We start from the raw sequence: 23135 nt of genomic DNA, 5'->3' as shown, positions 1-23135 counted from the left end.
TTTTAGTTTTCAGTGGACACAACATCTTTGTTTGTATGTGGTGCTGAGGATCGAACCCGGGCTGCACGCATGCCAGGTGAGCATGCTACCACTTGAGCCACATCCCCAGCCCGGTAATAACTCTTAATATATAAAATATTTTTATATATTTTTTGATGTAACAATTCCAATTCTAGGGATTTACCCTCAAGTGCCTCAAAATTTGTTGCAAGGGCATTGCTCTCAGAAGTGGTTAAAAATAGAGAAAAAATAGAAAGAGCCTAAATGTCCACCAATGGATACCTAGATTTGAAAGAAAAAACACTACATTACAACCATATAAGTTAAATCCTATGTATCTGTTAAAGTGTATGAGGTTGATCTATGTTTACTCTCATAAATATGCTCAGAGATAAATGGTTAATGGTTGGGGATATGGCTTAGTGGTGGTACAGTGCTTGTCTAGGAGGCCTAGGGTTTTTTTAATCAGCACTGCAAAAATAAAATTTAAAATATGCATGATTGAGTAAGGGGAACTTAACAGAATCAGTCAGGCCATAATAGCATGATTTCAATTATTTATGTGAATAAACACACATGCATTAATGTTATAATATGTATAGAAAAATCTAAAACATCTAAAAGAATAGGCTTTAGACCATTAGGAGTAGTTAATGGAAGGAGGAGCAGTAGAGGATATTTGCTTTCTGTTTTAGATACTAATATCTGATAATTTTTTTTTTTACAAACCATATGTAATTAGTCTTATTATCAGAAAAATTCAAGGAGAGAGAAAAGTTAAATTGCATAAAACAAAGATACTTAGATACAATGGCACAGAATTTGTCACTGTTCTTCTATTTTACCCCCAAATAGAAAATTTTGGCAAAGACTCAGAAATTGTGTCACTGGAGAGAAATATGCAGATCTAAACAAATGAAAATAATAACATTGCATAAAAGCTTTCAACTATTGGCACTATGAAAGAGATTGCATAGATCCTCACAGTGTTGCTTACAGAATAGATTTGCAATGAAAAAAAAACCTCATTATCTGTGAAATGGTTTATTGATAGAAAAAAGTAAAATCTAGTTTTAATCTACTAACTCTTTGTCACAGAAGTTTATATGTATCATAAATATTCAAAAAAATATTTTACCCATTTTTTTGCCAATTCACTTATAACACTGGTAACAGGGACCCTTGACTCTTCATCAAAGACAGAGAAGCTCATTTCAATATTGTAGAAGGAAACTGTAACTAAAAAATAAGGAGATTAATTTTATTCATTTAGTTCAAGAAATTTGACTTCTATAAATTTGATTAAAACTGCTCTCCATTTTAAAACAAATGAAACAACAACCTCTAATGCGTAAACTTTGCATAATTTAAATGTAAGGTGAAGAACCATTACTTTTGGTACCATATTCAGAAGCAAAACAGAATGGCATCATACCATTTTTGCTTTAATTATTTAGACATTTTTCTGATTTCTACATAATTGATCAATATTCTACAAATTCCCCCAAATTCTCTACTTTCATTGAACAACAGACTTTCAGTCTATTCAATAGCCAAAATGAACATTATCTCATATTTATACTGAGAAAATAACCGGCATCCTTCCACCTAATCTTCCTTTCTGCTTCAGGGTTTTCTTTCCCTTAAGTTCCTCCTGCTCTTCTGTATTCTATCATTTTAATTTTTGAATAGTGTAAGTTTCAGAGACACACAAAATGGGAACAATATGGAAGTCAAATATTCCCTAGCTATGGATAAGTATTCTTAGTCAGCTGGTTAAAGGGATTGGAGAAGGCTGAGACCTGAGTATGAGGAATTCAAAGGCAGCATAGAATATATTCCAGTGTTTTCTGATGTGTGGTAAACATGGTCAGATCTAGGGCCATATGATCTCTACTGAGTAGGGGAAAATTTTCTAGTATGTTCACATTGGCAGAATCAGTCAGAGCATCAAGAACAAAACGTGTAGAAAGGAGGCTTAAAAATGTCATACTGAGTGCAAAGATACATTTGCATTATATTTAATTAAATACAAGAAACTTTTCTACACAATTATGTCTGCACAAGAACACTATGTCTCTGAAGAAGAGAAACACTTGCACACTTCTTCATCTTTTCTGCTCTCAGAGAACTGTCTAAGAGAACACATGGCCCATTATGCCTTCTATTAGGGATACATACATAAAGAAATAGTACCTTTGGGCTCAGCAGCAACTGGTGAAGTCAGTGCTTCTGTAGATAGAAAGGAATATGTGGAGTCCATCCAGGTTGTCTCAAAAGAAGAAGACTTTAGTGAAGTCACAGTTGCTTTGGAAGGATGTGTTATTCCAGTAGCTGTGAATGAAAATAAAGCTCCAGTGGCACTGGATGTAGTAGTGGTTGTATTTATGAGGTAATCTAGTATGGGATTAGGAAGAGTTAAAGTAGAAGATACTGACTCGGCTGGAATTGAGCTCCATGCAGATGTTTTTGTAGGTTTAGGCAGAGACATGGAACCAATAGATGGAGTGTGGTCAGCTGTAGAATGTGACATACTCATTCCATCAACAGATGGAGGTTGAGACATAGTTCTGGAGTTGGTAGTCATAGTAGCTCTGGAGGATACTTCAGGGGTTGTGGAAATGTATACATTGTCATCTGTGATTTTTGTAGAAATGGGGAGAGAAGTTGGAGAGCCATTAATGATACTGCCCAGGGTAGGTGTAGGAGTATTTTTTGTAAGTGTGGTGCTTTCAGTAGCAAAGGGAAGTATTGAAATGTTAATGTGTGGGTATGTTGATATCATGGAAGAAGTTGGAAATGTAGATTTTGACACCCCTACTGGGGAGGAAGTTATAACATGAGGAGCATTAGTTATAGTCACCACGGAAAAACCTGAAGGAAGACTAGATAAGATCCAAGTCAGCATTGATGAAGTAGTAGTCTTGGAGATTTTAGAAGGATTTGATGGATATATGGTCCTAGGCATTACAGATGTGGTTGTTTTCTCAAATGTGTGCTTACTGTTAGCAGAAGAGGTGAAGATATCTCTTAAAGATGTTGACAATGAAGAGCTTTCAGAAATACCAAAGGTAGGAAAAAGTTCTGATGTGGTAATTGATGACATTGCCATAACATCTTTAGAGACTAGACCAGTCTGCGGGGCTGCATATGTTGACAAAGACCCAGGAACAAGGTGCAGAGTCTCTGTTTCTGTCTTTTTGGATGTAGGCACATGAGTAGTGGTAGAAATTGGAAACTGAGAATATTCAGTTCTGGGTGTGTTCCAGGAAGTTGTAAGCAGAGACTTTGTGTTACTAGATGTAATTTTTGTTCCAAGAACTGGATATTCAACCATTTGTGATGTAAGAGAGACCTCTGGAGTAGAGAACTCAGCATTTGCCTCAGTACCATGAGGTGAATAAAGAAGTAATGTCAAAGAGGGTATAGTTGTATTGGATGGGGTCCATGAAGGATATAAAACAGGAGTATTCCCAGATGTAGCTCTTTTTGTTATCTCAGCTGATAAGGAAATATTTTCTGACAAGGAAGTCATATTTCCCATATTAGAGGAAAGGTAAATGGTGGTGTCTTTTACACTTTTTGTGGATCCAAAAGTGCTCTTAGAGTCAGTTGAAGATGGGGAAACCTGGATATTCAAGGAAGTATGAAGATTATCTGAAGGAGTAGGCAAAAGCCCATTTTCAGGGACAGGAGTTCTAGAATAAGTATTTGCGAGAGATGTCACTCTACCACTGCTCATAGCCAAACGGGAGCTGTTAGTAATCCCAAGTAATATGCCCAGGGTTGTAGCTTCATCTCCTTTTAATGATTGTTGGATTGTTGATAGCAATGGTGAAGACGTGCTTGTTGGAATGGAGGAAATAGCTTCACTGTTCTTAGAACTAAGTAGAGAGGTGGCAGTGGTACCTACAACTGAAGTCACTATTCCAGCTGGAATAGTGGTTGAAATGGTTTTCATGGATAGAAAACTTGGCTGTGTTGGAAAGGATGTGGCTGTAGGTGTGATCATTTCTGAAGTAGGTTCAACATATGTCACAGGTATGGCATTCAGTGTAGATATTTGTGTGGTCATAGCAGTCCTAGGGGTAGTTGAAGACCATAAAATAGAGAATGACCCACTTGTTGTGGAAGTGTCAAAAGAACCTGCTGCAGGTAAGGAAACAGAATCATTAATTGGCCTAGAAGACATCTCAAATGTGGGCCCAGAAGTGGTCATAGTAGTATTTTTCAAACAATTTGAGTGTGTGGTTTTAGAAGACTTGGTCATTGGTATTGTGGGAGTATCAGAAGCATTTTTGGAAGTGAAAGTAGTGGCATTAACTGGCAGTGAGGTTATATGGTAAACAGGAATTGAGGTTGTCGTGGAAGTTTCCCCAAGAAGTGTTGTAGTTACAGAAAGGACTGTAGTGATCCCATTAGTTGATATCATTGTAAAATTGTTATTGGATAATCCAGCTGTGGAAGGAGACAAAGACTTAGGGAAAGTATGTATGCTTTCAGAAGTAGAAGAGGCAACTAATGAAGTTATCTCAGGTTGAGTCTTAAGTGAAGGCAGGTCTGAAAGAGTTGTGTTGATGAGTACATTATTTGATATTCTGGTTGTCCTGGGAGTTATGGTATGAATGATTGAAGTATTCTGGTGATATGAGACAAGGTGAGTTGTAGAGGAGGAATTCACTATCATTTCTGCAGTTCTGGGAGTATATACATGAAGGTCATTTGTGCTTTCTTTATCAGGAGACAAAAAAGTGGTTATTGTCAGAGCTTGTGAAGGGAGAATTGTTTTCCCAAAACTAGTAGACATTTCTGAAATGTGAACATCTGCTGTTTTACTTGAGGTCAAGGTAAGTGTAGCCTGTGTGCTCCCAGAAGTCGGAAATGAAGTTGAATTCCCATCAGGTATAGTCCCAGATTGAATCTCTGAAGGTGAATGTGTTCTATAGCTAGAAGGTTTTGTGGTTTCAGAAAATCCTGTATCTGCCATTTCTAAGGATGAAGTACCCTGGGAATAGGAAATAAAAGAATTCTTTGAAGGAGACATTTCTGTCCCTGCCAAAGTCCTTGTGGTTTTCCCCAGGGAAGTGGTTATCTGCTCTTGGTCAGAAGATAAATTAGAGGTGCCAGTTGCCAATTGGGTAAAGACTGGTGTGTTTACAAGACGTGTGGAAGGCTGAGAAACGTGAATGCCTACTGAGGTAGTAAGATTTTTGGCAGAGGTGTGCAAAGACATGTCTTCATCAACAACAGAGGTCTCTGTGGTGCCAGTAGCCAAGCTAACAGTATTTCCACCACTGCTGAAAGTATATGGAAAGCTAAGACCATAGGTAGAAGTCTTCTCCACTTGAGATATGGGTTGAGTTGTTACTGGTGCAGATGTAGTTGTGACCAAATGAGTAGAGGACACAAAAGGTATGTTGTCAGGGGGAGGTTTTGAGCATACAAGAGTGTGTGTGGATGGTGTTACTATGTCAGCTGAGGTGGAGGAAAGGATTGTCCTAGTGTTAGATGTCACAGGAGTGAGAGGTCTCATTGAGACTACAGTTTCTGTCAGAGGGGGAACTGCCATGGGTGTCTTTGTAGTAGAGATCACTACGGCCTCTGAAGTGGTATCAGTTGAGTTTTTGTGGGTAGGCATGGCATCACTGGTTGTGGAAGCTGTTTGACTCAATTGTGGCACCAATGCTGTGGTTTTTGTAGCAGATGACAGAGTTGAAACATTCGAGAACATAGATGTGGAGAAATCCTTGGCCAGTGTAAAAGGCTCAAACATGGTCACCTTAGTTTCATCAGACACCACCATAGAGATGACAGAAGAAGTGACACCAGAAACATTAACTGGCAGTGAGAACATACTGGTAACAGCTGTAGGGGTTACTGAGGAATGAGTAGCTGCAGTCTGTGGAGGAATGACATCAGCAGACGAGAACAAAGCTGTCCTGTCTGTAGGAATAGTGGTGACACTGGCTTCCAATATTCTTGTGGTAGAAGCATCCAGGAGTTCAGGGAATGTCTGCATTTTCCCAGAAGTGGGAGACAGAGCTAAATTTCCCCCAGGTGTCTCTGAAGTCCATTGTGCTGAATAGTTGCGGGTTGAATTAAAGATTTCTGTAGCTCCATTGTATGGACTCTTAGGTGTGGTTTGCATCAAATTTGTTGAAAACCAATTCCCTCCCACCTCAGTAGTTACAGTTTTATGATCCAATAGATTAGTTAAATTTTCTGTATCAGGAAAAGGGGAAACAGTGGCAAAAGCTGTCACTGTTTGTGCTGATTCATCTATCATTTCCAGCATTGTTGAAAATTGAGAAAGCTCAGCTACTGCTGCTATTGTTGATTTTTCCTTAGGATGATGGGAAGTTGTTTCTTTTCTTGTCACAGTAACATTGAATCTTTCTGTTGTGACAGACTTTGGTACTGGGGCTGTTGTATCACCAAATGTGCTTGTACCATTTGTTTCTGTTTGTGTTGCTTCAGAAGTGTTTTCTTCAGTAGAAAATTTTAGTTTAATATCAGCAAGGGTAGATGTTATATCTGCTGATGGAACAGCTGTCTCCTTTGGTGTTGAAGGAAGTTCATTTGCACCTACTGTGGACATAGAGTTGGTTTTTAGTAGTAAGGTGGTAAATTTAAACTCAGGCAGATTAGTTACATTTGTAGTTCCAGAAATGGTAGAAAAATTAGCAAACTGTGAAGATATTATTTTGGTAAGAGCTGTTGTATATCTAGCTGTAGTGGTATCAGTACTAGTGGTAGCCTTACTTTCTGTGGAGGCTTCCAGTGGGGTGATAATATTAGTAGTTGTGGATGAATATTCTGTATTAGTAATATTCCCATGTAATGCTAATGTGAAATTTTCATTAGGTACAAATGTAAGTGTGGTAGTTGTATTTATAGATGTTACCAGGGTCTGTTCTGGCCTAGAAGTCCAAGTGTTACCATTGGTGGAAAATCCATGGGCAGTTTCATCAGTTGTGGGTGTGGAATCTGATTCAGATGCCTTGGATGTGGAAAGTGATTTAGTAGAAATTAAAGTAAGCATGTGTTCACCAGCTGTGGGTGTATTATGAGTATGTACTGACCCTGCGATTGTGGAGGAGAAAGTAGTTTTAGCCACTGTAGGTGCAAGTGTGATTGCAGGAGTGAAGGCTGTGTTTGAACTCTCAGCATCAACAACTGTCTGTACATTCTGAGTTCTAGTGATTGGAGAGGAGGTCACATAATAAAAAGCCATAGAAGAGGTGTCTTTTGCATTGGAGGTAGATATGGCATCCTCCAAGCTGGGTGAAGAAATATTCTGGAAATTTGTAGATGCCCATTCTGTTTCTGCTGTTCTTACAGCAGGTGTGGTCTCAAAAGGCATAACAGAATGAACTGTAAATGCTGTTTGCACATCAGTTTTTGCCAATGTAGATATTGTCTGATTTCTCGTAAATATAGAATCCACTGGAGCAACTGTAGAGATGAGCACAGACTCAGGTGGGAATGTTGATGCAGTCTCAGTGTCAGTACTTGTACCTGAAGTCTCTTCTACTGTGGACCAAGGTACAGTTCTGGCAGCTGTAGATACAAGAAACTCTTGCCCAGATGTGGTAAAAGGGAAAGGTGGAATAACTGTAGATTTCTGTTTGGGCCAAGATGTTGTAGACATGGATGTTGACTCAATAATTGAGAATAAAGATGTGGTCTTCATAATAGCTGACTGAGATTCAGCTGAAGTTTCTGATGGACTTGAATTCTTGGTAAATCCAGATGTGGAAAGGAAATTAATAGCTGTAGTTGGATGTGAGGTCTTAGTAGACATGACTTCTGCCATTTTTGTTGTCCTTTTGCTTTCTGAACTTGAGGATTTAGTTATTTTCATGGAATCAGTGGTAGTGCATATAGATGTACTCTGGGTAGGCCGAGAGATGGCTGCAGAAGATAGACCATCTGCAGCAAAGGTAGCTGTCTCAGCTATAGATGTCCTTAAATTTTTTGATGCAGTCATTATTTCTACAGGTGAAGATGTTTTATTAGAATATGATAAAGTTGTATAATTAGTTGCATCCATAGGAATGCTTTTAGACATCACTGCAGATACATGTACAGTCTTTTGTAGTCTTAGTTCAGTAATTTGGGAAGGGGTTGTCAAGTTTATTTGTTGTGGAAGAGGCATACTTGTTTCTTCAATTGTCATATTTTCAGAAAGAACTGTAAAATCAGAAGGCATTTTTTACTTTGGATTCAGCCTTAGAAATCAGAAACAATTTTTTTATGGAAAACATCTAGTTTCTTTTTCATTTTTAAGAGAAATAAGTATCATAGACATAATCACATTGTTTATTTCATTTTTCTTAAAATGATGTATACTCACTAATATCTTATATGGTTCTCATAATACCTTGGTTAGGTAACTTACTATTACCATGGAAGGTATTCATACCATGGTATGTCCATATAGATACTTAAAAAAGGGAAACATGCTAAAGTAGCACTGATTGACACAATTAGCTTTGGGAAAGGTACAAAATCCTTGAAAGACATATTTACCAAAAATCACCAAAGAAGAAATGGATAATTCTATTAGTTTTATATCTATTAAAGTAACCAAATTGTGTACTTAAAAAATCTTCTAAAAAAGAATATCAACTTTTGATTCAAATAGAAGTAGTTTTAAATCTTGATTCATTACTTGCTTACTATAAAACTTTGCAGTAGCTTACTTAAACTCTGTGCTTCAATATCCTATCCTGCAATGTAAGGACTGTAATAACACCCACCTTATAAAATTGTCATGAGACTTAAGTCAGTTAATGTGTGTGAAACATTTAGCATAATGCCTGGCACACAGTAACTTCTCAAAAAATATTTGATCTGACTTTGTCTAAGTCAACTTTCTATCACTCATTTAAACACTAGAAACTGAAAACGTTTTTATCTGGAGCCTCAAGATTAAAATGTCTTAACCATGAGATAGATAGATAGATTTGTGTATATTTGTATTATATACATTATAACATACACAAAAATAGAAATGTCAAAAAATGGTAACAAAAATATAAGGAGAAACTGTAATATTTTCTTCATATATTCTAGCATATTGTTTGGTTACCCCATGGGACTTTGTACCCTGCTCTGAAGAACAATGGAGCCTAACTTATGCCTCCATTCAGATCAATTAAAGTTAACTAGAATTGTGAATACTATTCTACTATTCTAAGTTCTGTGAGAAATACATAGACTTATAGCATGATTCCTTCCCTCAAAGAGTTTATACTCTCATTGAGAAAGTTTTATAGTACTGAAATATTTTAAAAGATACAATAGTATTTTAAAACAAAACAATAATGAAGTTTATAATAAAGTAAACAATAGAATATAATAAGGTTCTACACGTCACCAGTATGCAATGGGAGATCAATACTGTGAAAGAGCAAACCTGGCTTCAAACTAATGAGGAAGCTTTCTCTTACACCTTTGAGAAATGATAGAATTAGGGTAGATTAGGCAAAGGTACATGGCATTGAATACGGAGGCAGCAAAAGATCAATCTAGCAGGGAATGGGAGGGAGTGTGTTGAATAGTGATGAGAAAGAATGAAAGATTAAGATGGGACCTGAAGGGAAGAGTAGGAAGACAGATGAGAAAAGATAATGTAGCTGCTTTCATGTATTGGGTATTTACTACAAACCAAGTACAGTGCTGCATGCAATCTCATTTAATCTGCCTAATAACTATAGGGTAAATATTATGATTATCCTTATTTTAGAATTGTTAGAAAATTCACATGAATCATCCAAGTTCACACTTGAAATTCAAACCAAGGTTTATCATCTGTGCTCTAAATCACTGCACCATTTTGAGTGATCCATATTCTTTAAAAAAATTTTTTGTAGTTGTGTATGGACAGCATGCCTTTATTTTATGTGGTGCTGAGGTGCTTATGAGGTGCTTTTTTAATGTAGTACTGAGGATGGAACCCAGTGCCTCATGCATGCTAGGCAAGCGTTCTGCCACTGAGCTACAGCCCCAGCCCATGAATGATCCATATTCTTGACCAAGGGGAATGAGTTAATAAAAAGCAGTCTTGAGGAAAAGAAATTTCGTGGTGGTATACAGGATGAGCAGGAACTAGAGGGGACTGGACACAAAGAGACTCTTAAGATGCTGGTAAGTCCTCTTCCCCCAATCTCCTCCCACCAACTCTGAGCCATCCCTATTGTCCATTTCCTCCATGCCTGCACTTGGGCAATCAAGCACTGATGGACACGGTCACCCAAGAGGATAAATTAGCATGTACCATAACTTCAACCTCAAATAAGACTTTCACACTGCCCATCCACCCTACTACTTTTCTCTGGTCAATTTATGCTCCCACACAGCAATAACTCTTTCAAATCTTCCCCATTTTCAAATTCCACCCCCACATGTTTATCAGATCATCATGCCTCCTACTTTAAAAGAAAAAGTAATTGAAATCATCAGCTAGAAACTCAACTGTGCTTTAGATCCTGTCACCTCCTACCATTCAGAAACCTCAAATCATCAGTTATCACTTTCTGTCCCTAATCAGTGTTTCCATCCTGATATGAAACATATTCCAGTCTCTTGAAATAAAAAAAATCAAAACCCCACATTCCTCTGCAGGCACTGCCTTATCTCTCTCCTCCCCATAACTCCCAAAATTCTTTAAAGATAGTTTATCTATGCTGACTACCTCTACTTCTCTGGCTACTCCTTCTCTGTATCTTTTGCAGACTCACCCTATTTTACCTTGTGAAGGCTTGGCCCCAGCCTCTCTACTCTTCTCATTCTGCAGTTTTTTCCACAACCAGTGTTTCAGTTTACACCTATACACAGACCAATCTCAAAGTCATATCTGCGGACCAATTCTGTATTCTGAACTACACATTTTTATAACTAATTGCTTCCTTGATGTAATCTCTTAGATAGCTTTAATATCTCAAACTGAACATACCCCAACATGAACTCATCATCTTCTATCCAAACTGATCTTCTTCTGGTATTTCTTTACTGAATGATACCACCATACCTTTAGTTATAAAAGTTAAACTCCTCTCCATCTGTCTCCTCCATTCTCCCACTCACCTGCCATAACCAACCTGTAATTGTGTTCTTTAGATCTTATTGCATGAATTTCTCTCTCTTTCTTATTTTTCCAGATACTAGAATTGAACCCAGAGGTGCTCTATAACTGAGTTGCATTCCCACTCTTTTTATTCTTATTTTTTATTTTGCAATAGTCTTTCTAGGTTGCCTAGGCTGGCCTTGAACCTATGATCCTCTATCCTTAGCCCAGTTGCTGAGATCACAGGTGTGCACCACAAAGACTGGCCTAAATACCTTGATACAATCAATTTCTCTCTATCAGTTGCCATGCTGATCAAACTACCAACCTCTGACTACTACAGCAACCTCTCCATTGAGCTCTCTGTCACTGCTCTTGGGTCCCCTCCAATCTGTTCTATTATGCAATCAGAATGATCTTTTTGAAAGGCAAATATAATCATGTCACACACACACAAGCACACACTCAGCTCCTTTTAGTGGCTTTTCATTGTTCACAGCATGAAAAGAATTTTTTTTTAGTGGAGCCTATAAAGCCATTTATGGTTTGATTCCTACCCACCTCTCCAGCCTCAATTTGTTCCAAGTCTCTCCCTTTTCTTCGAAGCTGCTTCTTCTTCTTCTTCTTCTTCTTCTTCTTCTTCTTCTTCTTCTTCTTCTTCTTCTTTTCTCTCTCTCTCTCTCTCTCTCTCTCTCTCTCTCTCTCTCTCTCTCATACTGAGCATTGAACCCAGGGCCACTTAACCACAGAGCCATATCCCAAGACCTTTTGTTTATTTTTTTAGAGACAGTTTTGCTGATTTGCTTAGGTCCTCGCTAAGTTGCTGAGGCTGCCCTTGAACTTGCAATCCTCCTGCCTCAGCCTCCTGAGTCACTGGGATCACAGGTGTGTGCCACTGCACCCAGCTCTAAGCTTCTTTTCAGTTCTCTAGTACTTAGTATTCTCCTTCTACCAAAAAAGCATTGCACATTCTGTTGCCACAAATTACAATGTTGTTCCTGTTCTTCCTCATTTTATTAATTCATCTTTCAGATCTCGATTCATGCATCACTTCATCAGGAAAGCCTAAATTACCTAACTTCACAAGTAGCTCAAAGTAGTCTATCTGAGAGTATTATGACATCTCATACTTATTCTTCATAGTATTTTCCATAGCTGCAGTTTTACAGGTGTTTGGATGTGCATATTAATATCTGTCTTCCTTCCTATGCCATATGGGCAAGGATCTCTTCTTTCACTACTTACCATTATATCCTCAATTCCAATTTTTAGACTAACTGAATAATTGGAAATGAAGAAGGCAGGGAATGAGGTGAAACAATGTGAAGACCCTAATCCTATCACAATTAGAAAGGAGGAATTAATGGGATATAGTAACAAGTTTAAGAGATAATAACAGAGAAACCTCTGAGAATTCAAATTTTGATTTTTGGAAATTCAGACAATACTGGTAAAATTCACAAAAATTGAAAAATTGAGACAGAAGCCTCACTCAGAGCAACAACAACAAAAAACACACACCCAGTTTAGGCTTGGATAAGTGGAATTTGGAATCATGATGGAAGATCCAAGTGATAATGGTGCATAGTAAAATTCAAGATTGTCGTAAACTTTCTCCAATTTAAATCACCCAAAATGAAATCCTGCATATTTACCTTAGGGAAACTAGTACTTTAAATTTACCTGAGAATCATGTTACCTACGATGTGAGAATAATCATGGTGGTAGAAAATCTACTAACTTATCTCACTGTCTTGAGCATTAAAATTACTTTTAATTTGCATATCCAGAAATTCTGAGGTGTGTGTGTAGGATGTTCTTTAGGATTTTGTGGTTATTAGCAAGTAAAATGAATCTTGCAATAACTGTATAGATAACTTGATAAAAGTATATACATCTATGAGAGGGAAAAGTCAAGTTATATAAATAATTTTGAGCTTAATTTTACAAAATCATTTCAATTATCAGAGATTCACATTCTGTTAGGTCTTATAAAGAAATCATTATATTTCAACAGTACAATATTTACTTCAGGTTTTCTGCCTCTAAGTTGTCCATAACTACAAGTAAAAGAAAAGAAAAGCCAGGGTCTTAGTTTTCTTTTTTAATTTTTTAGGTACCCCAGATTAAATTTAGGAGTACTTAACCATGAGCCTTTGTGTGTGTGTGTGTTTTGAAACAGAGTCTCACTGAGTTGTTTAGGGCCTCACTAAATTGCTGAGGCTGGCTTTGAACTGATAATCTTCCTCCTTCAACCTCTCAAGCCAGAGATTACAGGCAGGGGCCACCGTGCCTGGCTTAGTTTTCATTTTTGCAAATGGGTTTATCACAGCCAATTGGCTTTGGAAAGTTGGTAATTTCTATCACATAGAAGCAATGTGGAATCCCAGAGCCTGAATCACTCTCTATGATTTTGATAGAAGATTTCACAATCCCCAGTCCTTGACAACTGATTAGTAATCGAGCTGCATTCACTTTTTAGGATAACAACAAAACACTAAATATCACAAAATCCTAAATTATCTCCTTTGATGCACTACTCAAAGAGCACTGTTAGTTTAATCCATAACAAGTAATGGGAAACTCTTTTGGAAAACAGGAGATGGGAGTTAAACATGGTATTTTTATCAAAAAGGGCTGAACCATAGATGTGACAATTATTATTAACATCTCCAGCAAGCCTCTCAAAAAGAAACATAAGATTTACAAAAATATAAATGAATTAGTTGAGCAAGATAGCATTTTTAAGTACCAGAGATCTCTTAGAAAATACTTCTTCTAGAGAGCCCACAAAATGGGGAAAAAAATCTTTGCCATCTGCACCTCAGATAGAGCATTAATCTCCAGGTTATATAAAGAACTCAAAAAAAAACCAAAATACCAAAAAACCCCACCAATAATCAATAAATGGGCAAAGAAAGTGAATAGACACTTCACAGAAGAAATACCAATGATCAACAAATATATGAAAAAATGTTCAACATCACTAGCAATTACAGAAATACAAATTACTGTCTCTCCAGTCAGAATGGCAATTATCAAGAATGCAAGTAACAATTAATGTTGACAAGGATGTCGGGGAAAAGGTTCACACATACATTGCTGGTAGGACTGCAAATTGGTGCAACCACTCTGGAAAGCAGTATGGAGATTCCTCCGAAAACTTGGAATGGAACCACCATTAGACCCAGTTATCCCACTTCTTGGCATGTATCCAAAGGACTTAAAATCAGCATACTATAGAGATGCGACCACATCAATGTTTATAGCAGTTCAATTCACAATAGCTAAGCTATTGAACCAACCTAAGTGCCTTTCAACAGATGAATGGATAAAGAAAATGTGGTACATGTACACAATGGGATATTACTCAGCCATTAAGAAGAATGAAATCATGGCATTTACCAGTAAATGGATGAATCTGGAGACTATCATACTAAATGAAATAAGCCAGTGCCACAAAAACAAAGGCTGAATCTTCTCTCTTACAGAGGATGCTAATTCATAATAGGCATTGAGAAGGGAGAGGGATAAGTGGAGGTTTATGGATTAGACAGGGGGAGTGGGGAGAAAGGAGGGAGAATAGACTGGGAAAGACAGTAGAATCAATTATACATAACTTTCCAATGTTCATATATTAATACACAACCAGTGAAACTGCACATATTGTATAACTATAAGAATGGAAAATTATACTCCATGTATGTATGATATGTCAAAACACATTCTACTGTCATGTATAACCAAAAATAATATTTTTTTAAAAAATTTAAAAATATTTTTAAAAGAAAATATTTCTTACATTACTCCATTCTAAACTGAAGCCTGGATTTCTATTTTTCAGAAAAAAATTCCATTTAATCTTTCAGATGCAAGGTTCCCCCCCCCCTACATCCCAGAGGGCCTGCTGTATCAAATTTTTTCTCTAAAGTAATTACTAATAAAAATTCATATCTTCATTCATGAAAATCACAGAATTTTAGAACCAAGTCTTAGGAATTATTTTCAATTTTTTTCATTTAAATATGAGGCCCAGAGAGGTTTAATGTTGAGAAGATAAGATTTTCATAGATAAAATATTTAGAGAAGCAATAAGACAGTATGGCAATGCCTCAATTATTTAGCACCCATAAATGCATGCCCTCAATTTACATGGAACCACCAAAGAGAAAGAAGCAAAAAGGCTCTACTGATATAATCAAGAAGAAACAAACTTCAATACTAAAAGCCAAATTCTTCAAACGCTGAACAGTACAAAATACAACAATCATCTAAAATATCTTCTAAGACATAAACTTTAGAGCAGAATATCACATTGTCAAACTGAAACATTAAGGCAAACATACTATCCCAGACATTGAAAACCAATATTGATCCCAAACTAGCACCATTCTTTGGAAGAGTAACTGCTTTAAAGAATCATTCATATCCCAGATAAAGACAATCCAATCAAACATCAGTAGCTCTTTAGAATCAAGACCCATAGGAACTAAAGAATGTTTAAAACCTAGAACTAAAGAATGTTTAAAACCTAAGTCTAGCAATTCATTACAATGACTTAGCAAACATATTCAGTATAATTAGTGTGTAATGCAGGCTTGATAGTGAATATAAACTTCTTTGATAATTTATTTATTCATGTCCTTTTTGTTGTAATCTACATGTACTTTTGTTTTTCTTAAATTCAGTGGCTCACACTTTCTGCCCACCTATCATTTCTAATGAGAGAAGTTCACTACAGTTTTGTCTCATCAATCATTTCCTCTTCTCCATATGTGGTGTAGGTTTTTTTTGTTAAAGTCCCTAAATGGTATACTTATCTCAATTGAATATAATGCCTATCCTGCTCAGGAAAGAAAATGTTGTAAGTGAGGTAGATACAATGCTAGCCATATCATCCCTATCATTTTGATGCACCTTATTCATCTACACACACACACACACACACACACACACACACACTTCTATTGCCCAAGAACTAATGTTAAAAGCAAATGGAGACTTTTATCAACTAAACAAGATGACATAGGTCCACTTTTCCCTTTCTCTTCAAAGTAAGAATAACTATAAATCCTGGAAATGGTACAAGTGATAATCAAAGAGTTATGAATGATACTCTAATGAAAACAAACTGATTTGGAACCACAGAATAGAGGAATGATTTAGTGGTGGACATCCTGCCTACCCCAACCCATTATAAAAAGGCAACTCAGGCTTTGCATTTCCCAATCTCCAACAGAGCAACAGAACATAGTCCAAGTAGGCTCATCCACTTCTAGAACAAAGGAGTCCCTCTAACAACATGACACCACTAGCAATGGGAACTGACTGGAATCCTTGGTAACAATGAGCAGCCAACCAAAGCCCTTTCCATCCCTGCAGACCTAAATAAACTCTGCCTACAAAAACACACTGGCTGGACAGAACCGGGTCTGGAAAGACTATTTGCAGGCTGGGGATGGGGCTCAGTGGTAGAATGCTTGCCTAACATGTGCAAGGCACTGGGTTCTATTCTCAGTACCACATAAAAATAAATCAATGAAATAAAAGGTATATTTAAAAAGACTATTTGCTCCTTTTTTCTCAAAAGTCTCCTCAGCAACTCAGAAACACTAAGTCAAGTAGGCATAAGAGGAAAAAACGAACCAGCCTCTTTGAACCTGCAGTCTGAGATTAATTTTTTTTTCTACCTTGGGATTGAACCCAGGGGGATTAACTATTGAGCTACATCACCAGCCCTTTTTATTTTTTTTTTTTATTTTGAGACAGAATCTCACTAAGTTGCATAGGGATTCACTAAGTTGCTGAGGCTGGCTTTGAACTCGTGATCCTCTAAGCCTCCCAAGTTGCTGGGATTACAGGTATATGCCACCATGCCCAACCCTAAGACTCTTCTCCCTCACCCAGAGATACCAAAGAAGCCAAGAAGAATAACAAAAGGAACCCACTAGCACTAAGTGGTCTGGCCCAAGATTCTTCTTTCCTGCCCAGAGACACAAGGGAAATGATATTAAAGTACAAGAAAATTACAATTTGAGTGAAAATGATAGTTGACTCATGGTACACCAAGATGAATCAGATATTGGAATTATTTGACAAGAATTTTAAAGCAACCAGCATAAAAGTAACTGTACAAGCAAATATAAATTCTCTTGAAATGAAAAAAAAATAGCTCAGAATAGAAATATAAGTTATAAAGTGGAAATATAGAACTGAAAAATATTATAACAGATAGTTTTAAAATTTCATGGATGGGCTCAATAGCAGATTGGAGATGACAGTAGAGTTAATAAATCTGAAAAGAGAACAATAGAATTCACCCAACTGAAACAACAGAAAATAGACTAAAAAAGTAAACAGATCCCTAAGGACATGTGAGACAATAACAAAATATCAACATTCTTATTGAATTTCTAAAAGAGGAGAAAAACAATGGGACTAAACAGGTATTAAAAGAAATTAAGATTTAAAGCATCCTGAAAACGACAAAAGTCACAAACCTACATATTCAGGAAGCTGAATGATCTTTCAACAATATAAACCCAAATAAATCCATGTCTTATATCATAATTAAACTTTTGAAAGCTGAAAGACAAAGGACAAATCTTGAAAGTATCCAAAGAGTAATGACATATACAAGGGAGCAACAATTCAAATGACAGCAGATTTCTCATCTGGAACGAAACAGGCCATAGGAAGTAGCACAACATTTTTCAAATGCTGACAGAAAAGAACTGGTAGCTGTGTTTTCTATATCCAGCAAAGCTATCCTTGAGTAAAAAATGGAAATAAGAACATTTTCAGATTAAAGAAAACTAAAATAATTGCTCACTAGCATGCCTACCCTTAGCAGGTTTACTAAAGGGAGTACTTCAAACAGAAGGGAAATTATTATTATTATTTTATTCATCCTAATTAGTTATGCATAACTGCAGAATGCATTTTGACACATCATACATATATAGTATAACTTCTCATTCTTCTGCTTGTATCTGATGTAGAATCTCACTGGTTGTAACCTAGAAATCCAACTCCTTGGTTTCTACCTAAAGGACTTAAAATCAGTATACTACAGTAACACAGCCACATCAGCATTTATAGCAGTTCAATTCACAATAGCTAAACTATGGAACCAACCTAGGTGCCCTTCAACAGATGAATGGATAAAGAAAATGTGGTATATATACACAATTGAATACTATTCAGCCTTAAAGAAGAAGCAAATTTTAGCATTTGCCAGTAAATGGATGGAACTGGAGGAAATTATTTGTAAAAAGGAATCTTGGAGGATCAGGAAGAAAGAAGGAGCAATCAACATAAATATGGGTACACGCAATAGACTATCATTTCCTTCATGAGATTTATAAATCATATTTGATGATTAAGAGAAAATTTGTAGCAGTATCTGTTACTCAATACAAGTAAAATTTAAATAAGAAAGGTAAGGAACCAAATTGGAAGCAAGGTTTCCATACTTCACTCAAAGTAGTAAAATATTAATACCATTAGACTTGTAATGTCACATTTTTATATTGAAATACCAAGAGCAACCATAAGAAAAATAAACAGAGATAAACTCAAAACATTAAAAATAAAATAAATTGGGGCTGGGGATGTGGCTCAAGTGGTAACGCGCTCCCCTGGCATGGGTGCAGCCCGGGTTCGATCCTCAGCACCACATACAAACAAAGATGTTGTGTCTGCTGAAAACTAAAAAATGTAAATAAAATATTAAAAATAAAATAAATCAAGATGAAATCCTAACATATATTCAAGTAATCCACAAATTGTTTTTTTTTACCAAAAAAACGCACTTCAGTTATAGATATAGGTAGATTGAAAGTATAAAGGATGGGAAAATTTACATCATGCCAACATTCAGTTTAAGATAAACAAAAGTGGCTGTTATTAACATTTAATAGAGTACAGAACAAAGAAAATTGCTTGAGTCATCAGTACTTTTACAATGATAGAAGGCTTGATTCATCAGGAAGACAGTGATATTACATGTATACACACACACACTCAAACAGCAGAGCAAAATGTATAAATCAAAAGGAGAAGTAGATAGAACCATTATTATAGTTGCAGACTTCAATAACCCTCTATCAGCAACTGATAAAACTACAAAACAGAAAATCAGCAGGTATATAGAAGTCCTAAAAAACAATCAATGAAATTTAGCTGGCATTTAGAACACTCCAATAAACAATGGCACGATACACATTTTCTGAAGCACCCATGGAATATTATTCAACACATACCATACACTGAGCCGTAAAACAGATTTTTAAAAAATTAATTCATAAGATTGTTTCTCTGATCATTATGGAATCGAACTACAAATTAATTTTAGAAAGACCATAGGAATTGTGCTGCTATAAATATTGATGTGGCTGTGCCCCTGTAGTATGCTGTTTTTAAGTCCTTTGGGTATAAACCAAGGAGTGGGATAGCTGGGTCAAATGGTGGTTCTATTCCCAGTTTTCCAAGGAATCTCTATACTGCTTTCCAGATTGGTTGCACCAGTTTGCAGTTCCACCACCAATGTATGAGTATATCTTTTTCCCTCACAACCTTGTCAACACTTATTGTTGTTTGTATTCTTGATATCTGCCATTCTAATATTCTGACTGGTATGAGATACAATCTTAGAGTATTTTTGGTTTGCATTTCTCTAATTACTAAAAATGTTGAACATTTTTTCATGTATTTTTTGATTGATTGTATATCATCTTCTGAGAACTGTCTTTTCAGATCCTTGGCCCATTTATTGATTGGGTTGTTTGGTTTTTTGGCAGTCCAATTAACAATAGCTAAACTGTAAAATCAACGTAGATGCCCTTCAATAGATGAATGAGGAAAGAAGTGGCATATATACACAATGGAATATTACTCAGCAATGACAGAGAATAAAATCATGGCAGTTGCAGGTAAATGGATGAAGTTAGAGAAGATAATACTAAGTGAAGTTAGCCAATCCCAAACAACCAAATGCCAAATATTTTCTCTGATATGAGGAGGCTGATGCATAGTGAGATGGGGGTTAGCATGGGAGGAATAGATGAACTCTAGATAGGGCAGAGGGTTGGAGGGCAAGGGAGGGGGCATGGGGTTAGAAATGATGGTGAATGTGATGATCATTATTATCAAAAGTACATGTATGAAGACACCAATTGGTGTGAGTATACTATATATACAACCAGAGATATGAAAAATTGTGCTCTATATGTGTAATAGGAATTGTAATGCATTCTGCTGTCGTATATAAATAAAAAATAAATTAAAAAAGAAAGACCATAGGAAAATTTTTAACATAATTCTACATAATCCTCAATTTGAAGGAGACATTGTTAAGAAATTTTTAATTGAATTAAATGAAAGTAAAATACAATATAACAAATTTTGTGAGACACAACTAAAGCAGTACTGTGAAGGAAATTTATAGCACGAAAGGTAGGCAACAGAAAAAAGTCTCAAAATGATGATCTCAGCTTCCACTTCAAGTACCTAGAAAAAAAGAGAGGAAGATAAATCCAAAGTGGGTCGAAGAAAAGATATAATAAAACCACAAAGGAACTCAATGAAATTGAAAATAGCTAAGAAAAAAAGAACAAAAGAAAAATTAAAGGAGTAAAGTTGATTCTTTTAAAGTCAATAAAACTGAAAAATCTCCAGTGAGACTTATAAAGGTGAAAAAGAGAAAAGTTACAAAACACCAATATCAGGAATGAAATAGAATATTACTACACATTCTGTAGCCATTAAAAAGATAATAAGGCAATAACAACACAACCATTAAAGATATTGAACTAGTAATTAAAAAGCTCTAGAAAAAGAAATATCCAGGCTCAGATGATTTCATTGGAGTTTACTATCAAATTGATCTTATACAATCTCTTCCAGAAAGAGAAGAGAAATTAAAGCTTTCAAATGTATTTTATGAAACCAATGCTATCCTAATACTGAAATTACAGATAGTATGGCGAAAAAATTCATAGACTAAGATGTCTTCTAAACTTAAAGCAAAAATCCTCAACAAAATATTAATACAAGTTGAAAGCAGCAATATATACAAAGGATTATACACCATGACTAAGTTGATCTTATTCCAGATATATAAGGCTGGTTCAACATCGGAAAAACAAAAAATCAGCATGACCCATTATTTCAATGAGCTAAAGAAGAAAAATCATATGCTTATATTACTTGATGTATAAAAGGAATTTCACCAACTCCCACATTTACAGGAATAAACTTTTCACCAATAGAGATCTAAAGATGGCAAGTAAGCACAGGAAGATAATTTCAAATTCATTAGGTATCAGGGTAATGCAAATTAAAACTACATAAATAAATTCATGATAAAAATCCTTCAACAAGTTAAGAATAAGCAGGGAGGGCACTGAGGCTGGGGTTGTGGCTCAGCAGTAGAGCGCTCGCCTAGCACGTGTGAGGCCCTGGGTTCGATCCTCAGCACCACATAAAAATAAATAAATAAATAAAGGTATTGTATCCAACTGCAACTTAAAAAAATAGAGAATTTATAGACACTTGGTAAAATGGATCATCAAGGAACACAAAGCAAACATCAACTACAGTGGTGAAAGAAAAAATGCTTTCCCACTAAGATTAGGAACAAGGCAAGGATATCCATTTGCTACTTTTACTCAGTGTCATAGCAGAAGTTAGAATCTCTCCAATGAAGCAAGGAAAAAAAGGCATTGCGGATTATGTGGTTTATTTGCACAGAAAATCCCAAAGAATCCCCATGGAAAAAAAGAATCTCCACAATAAACTATAATTGAGTTTAGTAAGGTTACAGATTACAAAATTAACAGTCAAAAATCAATTACATTTCTGCATCGTAAAAAAGAACAGGTAGAAACCAAGAAGCTAGTTACAATAACTCCAGTGATTAACAAAATATGTATATGTCAAAAATCACAAAATGCTAATGAAAGAAACCAAATAAAACCATAAAAAATGAAAAGGCATACCATGTACATAGGTTGGGAATTTTAACCTAGTAAAGACGCCAGTTTTCCCCAAAATGATATACAGATATAATGCAATTCCCATGAAAATTCCAACCAGGTTTTATGCAGGTACAGTCTGAAAATTTACAGAAATGTAAAGAAATGCATAAGCCTTAGAGTAATAATAAACCAACTTTTAAAAAGAAGGGTAAGGTGAGAGGAATCACTGGACCCAATATTAAGTCATAATATATAGCTATAACAAGACAGTATAGTATTGGCAGAAGGATAGACACAAGATGAATTAAACAAATAGAAGCCTCAGAAATATACCCATATAAATATGCTCTACTGGTTTTTGAAAAACCTACATCTGGGCATGGTGGTGCATGCCTGTAATACCACTGGTTTTGGAGGCTGAGGCAGGAGAATCATGAGTTCAAAGCCAGCCTCAGCAACAGTGAGACCTTGTCTCTAAAAAAAATGCAAAATAGGGCTGGGGATGTGGCTCAGTGGTTGAGTGCCCCTGAGTTCAATCCCTGGTATCCCCACCCCCCGAAAAAAAGAGAAACAAAAAATGTACAAACTCAATTCCAAAAAAGGATAACCTTTTCAATGAACAGTACTGGAGCAATTTGACATCCACAGACACAAAAATTATGAACCTCAACCTAATCTTCACACCCTAAGCAAAAATTAACTCAGAAGGGATCACAGACTTAAATGTAAATACAAAACTATTACATTTTTAGAAAAAAAGAACAGGAGAGAATCTTTGGAATCTAGTGCTAAGCAAAGAGTTCTTAGACTTGACACCAAAACTATGATCCATAAAATATAAATTGTTAAGTTAAACTTTCTCAAAATGAAAAGCTCTTCTCTGAGAAACCCCATGTGGAAAGATTTTTAAAAATCTATAGAGTAGGAGAAAATATTTGCAGAACAGATAACTAACAAAGGACTAGAATATGTAAAGAATTTTCAAATCTCAAAAGTAAAACAAACAACCCAATTCTTTAAAAAAGGCAAAAGACTAAAGTATGAAATATGAGATGTCAAGAGCTATGTAATGTTTTTTTTTTTTT

General features: G+C 36.0%; 1 protein-coding gene across 1 annotated transcript in view; it reads right to left on the bottom strand.

Annotated features, from left to right (window-relative positions):
- Positions 1–23135, bottom strand: part of Adgrg4 (adhesion G protein-coupled receptor G4) — an 86518-nt gene that overhangs the window by 53845 nt on the left and 9538 nt on the right. The window contains 2 exon segments of the mRNA XM_071606096.1: positions 1139–1233; positions 2197–8193. Of these exon segments, the coding sequence (XP_071462197.1) occupies positions 1139–1233; positions 2197–8193 (6092 nt within the window).

Source organism: Marmota flaviventris, chromosome X (genome assembly GCF_047511675.1).
Source record: "Marmota flaviventris isolate mMarFla1 chromosome X, mMarFla1.hap1, whole genome shotgun sequence".
NCBI lineage: Eukaryota > Metazoa > Chordata > Mammalia > Rodentia > Sciuridae > Marmota > Marmota flaviventris.
Note: the sequence above shows the minus strand (reverse complement) of the source record. Positions and strands in the feature narration are given on the sequence as shown.